This window comes from Toxorhynchites rutilus, chromosome 2 (genome assembly GCF_029784135.1).
Source record: "Toxorhynchites rutilus septentrionalis strain SRP chromosome 2, ASM2978413v1, whole genome shotgun sequence".
Classification (NCBI taxonomy): Eukaryota; Metazoa; Arthropoda; class Insecta; order Diptera; family Culicidae; genus Toxorhynchites; species Toxorhynchites rutilus.
Window position 1 is genome coordinate 244,513,417 of NC_073745.1, and position 12,697 is coordinate 244,526,113.

The window sequence follows — 12,697 nt, forward strand, 5'->3', positions numbered from 1 at the left end:
CGCGGAGGAAAAGGAAAAGGAGAATATAAGGATATAAGAACAATCACACACGGAGATCGATAACTTTTAGGAAGACATATATTTGGGACATGTAATCAAGGTTTAACCGAGCCAACACATCTCTCACCGTCACATTGGACTGTCTTCTTCTGGCCCGAAGAGAGTTTTCTAAATTCGATCTGGCAACAAGATACACCTCGCACGACCAAACAACGTGTTCGATGTCGTGGTAACCTTGGCCACAAGCACAGATATTGCCATCGGCAAGATTAAAACGAAAGAGTAGCGCGTCTAACGAACAGTGATTGGACATGAGTCGAGAGAAGGTGCGAATAAAGTCCCGACTCAAGTCCAGACTTTTGAACCATGGTTTGAGGCTAACCTTAGGGATAATCGAGTGAAACCACCGACCCAATTCATCTTCGTTCCACTTACGTTCCACTTATGCCAGTTAGCGATGGTATTTTTACGGACTAAAGAATAAAATTCATTGAAGGCGATTTGACGCTGATAAATATCGCCTTCGATTGCACCTACCTTTGCCAATGAGTCAGCCCTCTCATTACCCGGAATTGAGCAATGAGAAGGGACCCAGACAAAGGTAATGACATAACAGCGTCTGGTTAAAGCACTCAAAATTTCTCGTATTCTCTCAAGGAAGTACGGCGAGTGCTTTTCCGGCCTCACAGAACGGATAGCTTCGACAGAGCTAAGACTATCCGTTACAATGTAATAGTGTTCAACAGGTCGTGAAGCGACGCTGTCCAGCGCCCAGTGAATCGCTGCCAATTCAGCAATATACACTGAGCAAGGATTCTGAAGACTGTGGGAGGTGCTAAAAAATTCGTTGAACACTCCAAATCCTGTGGACTCGTTTATAGTGGACCCATCAGTAAAGTACATATTATCACAATTGATACGCCCATACTTTGCATTGAAGATCGTAGGAACGATCCCCGATAGAAGATAATCTGGAATATCATCGATTTTCTCCTTTATGAACAGATCAAAATGCACAGAGGAATTGATGTAGTCAGGAAAACAAACACGGTTGGGAATATACGAAGAAGGATCAACCTGCTTGGAGATGAATTCATGATATGAAGTCATGAATCCAGAATGAAAATTTAGCACGATCAGCTGCTCAAAATTTCCAATCACCAATGGGTTCATAACCATACACCGGATGAGGAACCGAAGAGATAATAAATTGAAGCGATCTTTTAGTGGGAGTACGCCTGCCAAAACCTCGAGACTCATGGTATGCGTTGAGGGCATACATCCCAACGCGATACGGAGACAAAGATACTGAATTCGCTCGAGTTTAATGAGGTGTGTTTTGGCAGCTGATTGAAAACAGAAACTGCCATACTCCATCACTGAGAGAATAGTTGTTCGATACAACATTATAAGATCTTCGGGATGGGCTCCCCACCAGGTGCCGGTAATTGTACGGAGAAAGTTTATTCTTTGTTGACATTTTTTACTCAGATACCTAATATGGGCCCCCCAAGTACATTTGGAGTCGAACCAGACCACAAGATACTTGAATGACATAGCATGAGTGATCGGTTTACCCAAAAGTTGAAGCTTTGGTTTTGCTGGCTTATGCTTCCTAGAAAAAACCACCATCTCTGTTTTCTCCGTGGAGAATTCGATCCCTAGCCCAATGGCCCAGGTTGAAAAATTGTTCAAAGTATCTTGTAAGGGTCTTTGCAGGTCGGATTCGTTTGATCCTACGACAGACACCACTCCATCATCTGCAAGTTGTCTTAGGCTGCAATTTTGTGTAAAGCAATTGTCGATGTCGCTTATATAGAAGTTGTACAAAAGGGGGCTTAAACAGGAGCCCTGAGGGAGGCCCATGTAAGAGACCCGACTTACTGCCGAATCTCCGTGAGAAAAATTCAAATGTTTCTCACAAAGCAAGTTATATAACATATTATTCAATTGAAGCGGTAGACCCAACTTTATGTTTAGTAGGTCACAGAATTCGTTGTTGTATAAAGGTATAATTTTTTTCAATTCGATGCCCAGAGAAAAAAAACTTGCGGCAACAATGGCAGAGTCTAAGAAAATGTGTATTTCACACGTAAAATCTGTTTTGTAAACAGGTTTCCATAAAATTTTTGCCTCATAATTTATTTATGTTTATAATTGATTGACACTTACAAAATTCATTTACAGGTAAAATTATCATGTTCGTACTGATGATGATGATGTTTTTATCTTCTTTGTTGTTAATGTATATTGTAAAAAATAATAACGAGCGTTTTCTACGAAAGTTTGAGCCTCGCGCGCGTTTGGTAGGTCTGGACTATGTTAATAATGAACACTGGCAGAGCACTGATACAAAATGAAATTTTATATGGGGTCTGAAGTGGAAACTGGAATGGGGATGGCTCATTCAGAATTGTCGTAAACTATCTTTTCATAAGATGGTTATATCGAGTATTTCTGAATAGTGGCGGATCTCTAATATGTTCTTAGTTGACACTTTTAGATGTTGGGTTAAATTCCCAATCAGTCAAGGGTCTTCCCGGGTTGGAAATTTTCTTGACAGGCCTTGAGAAAGCTTTTGATCTGATGTTGAGACTATGATTATGTAAATGTCGATACGGATAGAAACATTGTTTTTTATATCTACAGTTTCCGCCAATTTATAATGTTCGATTTATAGAAATTCATGCCGGCAACAGAGTCGTTTTTGTTTTTGCTTTGTAATGCTGGTCTCTTAACTTTAATGCAAACATAAATACTATCTATAAGATAAATCAACCTGTTCAAACCTTCGTAGGGGTATGAGGTGGGTCATCATCATCATTAACCAGCCTTGCGATCATTCCTTATGATGTTAGAATCATCAACCGCAATTGTTGTATCACTTACGTTTTCATTTAACCATGTTTCCGTCACACATACTATGTCAACTTTGCTGCTAAAGAAACAATTTTTAAATTCATCAAATTTACTTAATTGATGAGCACACAGACTTTGTGCATTCATATGACAAAGATTAACACAATCATCACACAAAGCAACATTCATAACGGCTAGCGGAATATCGGCAATACTTCTCTGAGGACATGCAATATCATTGACACGATTAACCGGCATCAACACAGAGGATAAACAAGAGACATCGTGCGAGCATCCATTGGCTTTGCTAAAGGAAATCAGGAGCACTAAATTGATGAAAATGGCACCATTCATTTCAATTTCATTTGCATTCATTACTGTGAATGTGGCATAGATCGCAAATTCAATTGAAAACTATAAAAACTACAACTACAGAAAGTGGGAGGTTGCAGCATCAGCAGGAACAACACCAGTAGCAACAGCAAAACAAATAGTGCAAATATTGAGTTGGGGGAAAAGAAATGTCGCATTTCTGATCGAAATTTGACGCTTTATTTAACATACTTAAAATTATCCAAAAAAAAAATTAAAATTAGAAGGCAACTTCATTATACCACACCCCCCCCCAAATAAACCACCACCCCACCCGCCTTATTTGCAAAAAACTCAAACAGTCAGTTTTCGCAAGCCTCTTTTGAGGCCAACTTAGTATCACCAATCCAATCCGAGCTCCCGTAGCTTCTGGCGGGTCATCAAAGATGTGTGAGGCCGAGCGTTGTCCTGGTGGAAAATAACACCATTCCTATTGATCTTTTCTGGCCGCTTCTGGTCAATCGCCTGCTTCAAACAGTCAAGCTGCTCACAGTAGAGTTGAGGGTCTGGCCATAGTTGAGTAGCTCATAGTGGATGATTCCCTTCCAATCCCACCAAACACACAGCAAAACCTTCCTGGCCGCCAATCCGGGCTTGGCGATGGTTTGGGCCGGCTCACCGCGCTTCGACCACGACTTTTTCGCTTCAGGTTGTCGTACGTGATCCACTTTTCATCACCAATCACCATCTTCTTCAAAAATGGGTCGGGTTCGTTCCGTTTCAGCAGTGCATCGCAGGCGTTGATTCGGTCTTAAAGATTTGTTTGCATCAACTCGAGTGGCACCCGTACATTCAGCTTTTTTTGGAATCCAATCTTCTGCAAATGGTTCCAAACGGTTTTATGGTCTATACCCAGTTCCTGATCAATCGAGCGAGTGCACACATGCTGATCTACTTGGATGATTTCAACGATTTTATCGGTTTCCACGACGATTGGCCTACCAGTACGGGGTGTATCTTTGACAGCCACTACATCAGAACGAAATCGACCAAACCAACGCTGTGCTTTGCGAATCGTTACAGTATCGGGTCCATAAACTATACGAATTTTTTCGGCCGCCTTCGTTGCAGTTTTACCTCGCAGGTAGTAAAAACTTAAAATATGGCTTGTTTGGTGGACTCCATCTTTGACGCGCTATAACTTGAGACTGAAAAGGACAATTACAACACTGTCAAAACGACACTTGTAGCACAGATTGTCGTCTTTAAATAGCCGTATAGTATGACCCGATGCGAACTCAATATGTCTTCTGTCCGACGATGTATCCCTCTGCGTTATTTGTAGTTTTTGACTTTCAGGAAGGATAATAACATGGAAAGTTGATGGAAGGGAATCATGGAGTTTTCTTGGAAGGAGTAAATAACATGTTTAGGATAGGGTTATTTTTGATTTTTTCCAAATCAAAGATCGGTTCCGCCGGAACGTTCTCGTGCAATTTGACATAGATGGTTCCGTTCTTCGAGAACACGTTTTGAAGCCGTCCTTGGCGTTTCAGTTTCAGTGCAGCTCCTTTAATGTTTCGTGCAGATTCAGTGAGGTTTTCATGCAATTAGACGCGTCGATCAACATTGAAACCAAGATAAAATAAGGTCAATTTTTTCGTCGAAAAGTAACAATGGAAAAATTCTTGTATTGAGGCTCTAAATGCGAATTGAAACAAGATAGGCGGCGTTGCTCCTGAAGTGATGGAAATGCGAGCCAGACGTTTGGTGAATACGACTGGTACATTAGAGTCACCGTAACCAATAGCCACAGCAACTTGATTCAGTATATCTCAATCCGACTCAAAGTTATTGATGGTTTTTTACCCAAAAGCTGATGGTTTCAATTTTAATTTCCTCAAACACAAAATGTAACATAGTTTCTGAAATCACACATCATGTAGAGTTAAATATGCTCTTTCGAATGACGCCATTAAACATTGTTTATGTTTGCCCCAGAAATGATGACAAACAATTGAAGAGAGCATATTTTTGGGAAGAAATATAAATAACTAGCTGACCAGGCAAACGTTGTTCTGCCAATAAATTATTTCTAGTGAATATTTTGAGTGTTGAATAAAACACACTAATGTATTTTAAGTGTGTTTGAATATTTTAACGATCTTTAAAATAAATCGAAAGTGACCGATAAAAAAAAACGTATTAAATGATTTGAACGAAAGTTATATGATGTTTCTTGGTGTATTTCATTAACGTAACTGACATGTTTGATCTCTTAAAAGTTAAACGTCAACTGAAAAAAGTAATATAAGTTTGTCGTAAAGTAGAAAAAATGAAATATAGAAAATCAATATTTATTGCTGTCTCCTTGTTAGAAAATACGTGCATGTGATTTTCAACATGGCTTAGTTTATAACAGCTTGGTCTCGTTCATAAATTGGAAAACAGCGATACGCCAGCTTACTTCAATGGAGCTGATTAATCGGCCTGTTTGGAATCGCGTTATTTTATCGTTGTCATTCAATCGAGGAGTATTCACATCGGTAATCTAAGTTTGAAACACAGCCATATTGCTTCCTTTATTCATGGATGTTTTTATTACTCTTCACCGATTCGTAGAACTCAATATTCATATATGCATATGAGTGATCGGATTTTACAATTCGATCGAAATCGACTTTTACACTCTTAAATTCGTTTGCCTTGTCGCGGAACAATGGTCAAAATAAGTCATCCGTATTTGTGGTTCAATTTACTCTCTATCTGATCGGCATAATTCCGGAAATAATTCTAAATTGTTGAAATTTGAATGAAAATTATTATTCGATTTCGTTTGGATGCTAAATTTGTTTTGAATGTGTTTGAATGCTAAATTTTGCGTGTTTATTCCACCCGAAAAACCATTACTATTTTTTCTTCATAGAAATGGAGACCAATGTTGTTTACATTGAATTGCGTGGCAAGGTTGTCACATTTGCTCAACTCGATTGGACTTGAGCTTGAACAGAATGCAAAATTGCGCTTTTTCCATTCAACAGAATACAACCAACAATATGTGGGGACGAATACGATCGAACTTCATTTTGTGTTTGAACACACGCGCAATGTCATGACAATGCATTGCGCTTTGGCCTGGCTATAACTAAAGCTGTGTCGGCGTTGCTCATGATAGTGTCTCGCAAGTGAATGTACTATTCCTCGCACCGCTTTTGTTGATTGTGTAGTAAGAAGTGCAGTCGTTCAATCTCTACCTTCGCGTATATCTTCTTCTTCTTCTTATATGGCACTAACGTTCCTAGAGGAACTCCGCCGTCTCAACGTAGTATTACTTGCGTCATTTTCATTAGTACTTAGTTGAGATTTCTATGCCAAATAACACGCCTTGAATGCATTCTGAGTGGCAAGCTCTAGAATACGCGTGACCACAGTGCAAGTCAGAGGAAATTTCTTTGAAGAAAAATTTCCCCTACCAGAACGGGAATCGAACCCGAACCCCCGGCATGTTAGGTTTGACGCTAACCACTCGGCCACGGGAGCACAAAACCTCGACCTTCGCGTATATGTCGACCATAAATTGTTGGCACAGCTTACGATATCTTGAATTGGCGTTTCTGGACCATAAAAAAAGGCGCTATATCGGTTATTTCAAGAGATAGAAAAAAAACTTGTTTTACAAAGATGTTTCAAATAACTATGAATACAACATTGTCGAACGATGAGAAAATTAGATTTTTCATTTCATCGAAAATTTTGGTCACCCTATTTTTGATAACATAAAAATGAGCGCTCTGTTATATGTAACAACTTTGTCGAAGACAGTTTTTGTCTAGAGAATAACTGTTGAGCTCGAAATGCTAATTTCCACTTAATTGCACCTCCAGCACCATTGTGCATTGTAAACATCTTTTTTTCAGTTTAGGCGAATTTCTATTAGTGATACACAATGTATAGAAATATGAGAAAACGTAATTCTGTATCGCACAACAGTGGCTTTATCAAATAATTGAACGATTAACTAAACGCGAATTCACAACTTCACTTCATGCAACACCTAATTTTGTGGGAAAACATGTCCAAAGCTTCAACTGCCGATAGAGCCATCCGAAAGTGATTGGCGATCACTCGAAATAAGCAAACGACTTTATCAATTGTATTATTCTATTCACAGGTAGTGGTTCACATCCAATAGTGGCTTACCGAGAGATAAAATCCAACAGGTGAAAGTGAAGACAAGCGGGTCACTAAACGTTGATCTATCGTTCGTCAGAAAAAAACGTTTTTTCTGGACCAGTAGCGTATATTTATAGTGATTGACAATGGTGAACGTGATACATGCAGTGGTGGTAAGTACTTTTGATTTGATAGAAGCTTGGTTGTTTGAATATTGGATTGGCAATAAAACTGATTTTTTTTATTCCTGCAAAAAAACTTTATTCTCAGACCATTTGGTATTTTATTCTGTGACATCTTAATGGAAAGCAGACAAATCCAGAATATGTAGAAGAGGGTTGTTCTTAATCCCTAAATTACTATGGTCATAAAATACGTAAAAATTTTTTTTTTGGCAATTTCAGCATGGAATTGTTTAGTAAGAATCGTTTTTTTTTTAATTTTCACTTTTATGCAGATCACTCTAGCACTCAAAGCACACTACAATCATATTCGTTGTATTTTTTAAATTCAAAACTTGATTTTATTTCTCCCATGGCCTCGTCATTTCGTTCGTTTGGTTCTTAATCTTATTTTCGTTCCACCAACCATGATAACCATCAGCAACACATTGGGACGCCAATTTATTACATCGGAAGACTAGTTCACGAAACGGTAATTAAATTTATGAAATCCATAAACCAACTGCGTGTTAATTGCAGTTTTGTTTTTATTCTTCTCTTCTCCGACTTAAACACAGAACGCATACGGTTAAGTTCGTCAGGGTACAAGATCAAGGCTAACCCAGAGTTTGCCGTTACTCATCGCTTGTTAGCGGGCACTTAATTCCGCAATTACTGTGGTGGCGTTGAAAGACGCACATATGAAGATTCATCATTAAATTAAACATATACGGAAAGCGATCGTAGGCAAAACCGCGCACAAGGAAATGACTCTTCCAATGATTTACGAGTAGCTGCTTTTGCACCTGGGAATTCACCCCTTCGTTCCGCACCCCGAAAAGTACCCCGTGAACTAATTCGTTGTGTAAATTTGATGATCACGAGCTGTGAACGGATGTCGCAACTCTATCGATTGGTGTTTGCACTGCAGTAGGGCTACTAATCATCTTCAAAGCTTGCGCGATGGGTGCTATTTATAGTGCGATGATTATGGATCGTGGGAAGCCTTAACGAACGGTTCCAAAGGTGAAACAATCGATTGCATATTTGCTGAGCGCTTGAACGATAAGCGGATGCATTACAAGCGTTGGAAGATCACTTAGAAGGGGTCGATCATTTGAATGCGGATTTGAAAAACTAAAATTATCTAGATGTTAGCTCATCGTGTGAGGAGAAGTTCGCAGTTACACTCTTCATTGTATGTTTGGATTTTATTGTATGGTGTCATGCGGTACGACTTCTATAATTACACTTCCTCGTATTTACAAGATACAAGATAATTTCATCAGTTATATAGTAATGAACATTGTAAATTCGGATAGCTGCCACATTATGTACAAAGTTTAAAAATCGGAGACGATTTTTTTTGCTAAAGCAGGGTTTACCACGCTCAGGGCTTCGGTTTAATTTTTATTGATAATTTATGCGAACGCTGATTGGTTCTACTAGTATATCGGTCGACATCAAAATTCAACCTTATATTGACAGTGATCGAACATGGACAAAAATAACATCAATGTTTTTCATGAAAATGGCGCCAGCGTTCGCACACAAGATACATATGGAATAATAATAATTACAATGTTATGCACTAATAAAAATTGATTGCCGGTAATAGATATTTTCCACCTAGATTTTACTGCCAAAGTGCTTACACGGTTTAGTACCTACGCTTAATAGATGTCTATTAGAATAGTGAACTTGCCATTGAAATTTTAAATTCGATCTTATTATACCTCATCAATAATTCTGATCCAATAAAGTTGTTCTGGTTGTGCTTAACTTGCTACCTAATATTCCTAGTTGGGGACAGGAAAACCGGTAGCACCCAATAGAGACTGCAACAGTTTAATTCACTGCTTAACTATATCATGAAAACGAGTTTGAAACCGAAGCTTCAATGTGTGAACTTGTGTACAAGTGCAGCCGACTTTGATTAATTGGAGTGGATGTATTATAATTACTAGGCGGCGTACAGATTGAAACTATTTAATTATAATTTAATGTTGGAAGAGTTTGCATAGCAGAGTATATTAGAAAAAAATGTTAGGTAGTTAATTTTCTAATTTTAACGATCATGACCGCATCGTAATATATACGTGATGAATAAAAACGATTCAAAAACTGTTTTCGATCAAAAGAAACAACATTGAATCCGAGAATCAACAAACAAAAATGTTGCGAGTAGAACATTACGAGTTTTTCAAAGAAATCATGAAAAAGTTATTGTTAGAAAGCTCTTTTTCTATAAATTTGGCCATCTCTCGATGAATGGATGACTCGTTGGTTATTGTTTGGACCATTCATATAGTTTTTTCAGAATTTAAAAAAAAATATGTTTTGCAGAAAAATGAAAATTATCTTAAAATTATTTTGCTCATTATATTTTTTTAATTGGATTTATATTCTTTAACGAAAATTCAAACAAAATGCTACAATTAATTTTTAATTTTTTTTTAAATTTTTAGGTCTAATAGTTTTTGAGTTAGAATTTTTTTTATAAAACATTGAGAATGAAAAACTCAGACACTTTTCAAGAAGTCGAAGTCAGAAATTTTAAGTGATTTTTGGCATGCTGTAACTTCGTGAAAAATGAACGCATATCGATGGGATGCACATAATTTTGAAGCTACAACCTTCAGTTATTAGAATATTTTTTGTACATATTTTTATCTTGGTGTGTGTAGGTGTAGTAGGCAACAATATCGGGAAGAAATGAAAAATCGGGTTTTCTTTTCTTTTTCAAGAATATTCTGAACCATCAAAATTTTTTGCCAACCAACTCAATAGCAAATCCTTAATTAACCTCATCAATCATCTTTTTTTTGGTTCCAAGAACGTTCCTGTAGGACCTTCCCACAGCGAGATATTTCAGTTTGAATGAAAAACTCCCCCTTGTCTTTGATGATGAATAACTCAATAAACAACCATCGCACCGTAAATTGAAAGGCAGTTTTGAAATCTCCATAAATTCTGCACAAGGACATTTTGTTACTTTGACGAAAAAAAATTATTTAAATTTTTTTCATCGATTTTAAAAAAGTGCCAAAAACAGGATTTTCATAGTGCTTTACAAAATCCACTGTAGTTCTGCAAATATCGCAGTAAGTTCTAATGTTTCCAGGCAAGTTTTTAGCCTAGTGTATTCCCTAAACATCTGTGAACGTTTCATATTGATACGCTCAGCCGTTTTTTCTAGCTGATTTTTCAAAGTTTGGAATAAATTAGAGGAGCATTTAATCGCAAATCGTACCAGAAGTATTAAATCATACGCGACTCTCAGAGTGAACGATTCGTAACATTGGTCTTTATAAGTTTGTGGGTAAAGAATGCGTGTATTTGTGGAAATGCGTATGAATATGTGTGAGTATCGTCACTCCTTACAATATTTGTACCTACAAACTAATGGAAACGAATATTACGAATCGTTTGTTCTGAGAGTCGCGCAGGATTTTGTACTTCTGATACGATTGCGATTAAATGCTCCTCTAATTTACTCCAAACTTTTAAAAATCGGCTAGAAAAAACGGTTGAACGTATCAATATGAAACGTTCACAGATGTTTAGGGAATACACTAGGCTAAAAATTTGCCTGGAAACCTTAGAACTTACTGCGATATTTGCAGAACTACAGTGGATTTTGTAAAGCACTATGAAAATCCTGTTCTAGACCCTTTTTTGAAATCAATGCAAAAAATTTAAATATTTTTTTTTGTCAAAGTAACAAAATATTCTTATGCAAAATTTATTGGAGCTTTAAAAACTGCCTTTCGATTTGCGGTGCGATGGTTGTTTATTGAATTATTCATCATCAAAGACGGAGCAGTAATTTTTCATTTAAACTGAAATATCTCGGTGTGGGAAGGTCCTACAGGAACATTCTTAGAACCAAAAAAAGCTGATTGATTAGGTTATATGGATTTGCTGTTTAGTTGGTTGGAAAAACATTGTGTTAGTCCAGAATATTCTTGAAAAAACAAAGAAAAAATGGTTTTTCATTTCTTCCCGATATTATTGCTTACAACACCTACATACACTAAGATAAAAATATGTACGTAAAATATTCTAATATCTGAAAGTTGTAGCTTAAGAATGATGCGCCTCCCATCGATATGCGTTGAGTTTTCACGAAGATACAGCATGTCAAAAATCAGTTTAAATTTCAGACTTCGCACTCTGTTCCTCTAATTTTTTTGTCGAGTGTATTTGAAGTATGCAAAGTTGCTTAAATTGCCAATGTTTTTAGGAGAGACGTTCACTGCTATTTGAAATGGTGCTGCCAATTGGCATAAAATTCGTTATACGAGTATGCTGTAGAACGACCGAGTTCATGGAAGTGAACGTAATAACTTTGCTCCAACTATTGGTTGAAGCCAATCATTATGTGATTTTCATCATTCATGTCATTCAAACTTGGTATGGAATGTTCCATTGAGGTTGAAACTCAACCATCTAGTCTAGTCTAGAACTTGTGGAAATTGATCGTACTCAAAGTATATGCAGAAAAGAACCAATATGGAAGTGCTTAAGAGCTCAAAGAAGTGATTAGATTGAGTAGAAGAAGTAAATCTAAGAATCAGCCATTCCATGCCAAAGCTTCTCGGATTTTCGTGAGAAGTGGTAATTTTGTTCTTTATCGCAAGACATTAGACCCGTAGTTTTTAATTTTTTTCATTAGGGTTACCAATTTAATTTTTACCCTTTTTAAAAAATAACTTTTTCAAAAATTCATAACTTTCGAACTACTGAACCGATTCAAGAGATCGAAATATCAAATTAAAGCCAATCAGATTTTCTGAAAGAATACTACAGTTACAGAAAATTTAAGTTTTGTTTTAGTTATTGTTGATTGTATTTGTTTTTTAATATTTTCCATAGTCTTGGGACTAAGGGTGCTATATTTTTTATATTTTTCCTTGAAGGCTGATGTTTTTTACATAACATATCAAAAGTTATGATTTTTCAAAGTCAACAAAAAAAAATTTCCCCTTTTTCCAAAAATGTATTTTTCCCTGAATTTATAACTTTTGAACTCCTGCACTGATTTAGATGATCGATACATAAATTTGAAGCCAATGAGCTAGAAAATTAAGCTTGCATAAAAATTGGATTTTTTCATGTTCCTATTTTCTGTTCGTTAACCGATTGAGTGCGGAGTAAAATACGCCAAAATTATTTTGTGTATATTTATA

The 12,697-nt window shown here is 36.9% G+C and overlaps 1 protein-coding gene across 1 annotated transcript in view; it reads left to right on the plus strand.

Annotated features, from left to right (window-relative positions):
• Window positions 1-12,697, plus strand: part of LOC129764553 (uncharacterized) — a 132,007-nt gene that overhangs the window by 24,290 nt on the left and 95,020 nt on the right. Inside the window, exon 2 of the mRNA XM_055763755.1 lies at window positions 7,343-7,517. Within this exon, the coding sequence (XP_055619730.1) occupies window positions 7,491-7,517 (27 nt within the window). The 5' untranslated portion in view covers window positions 7,343-7,490. The remainder of the gene's footprint in view (window positions 1-7,342; window positions 7,518-12,697) is intronic.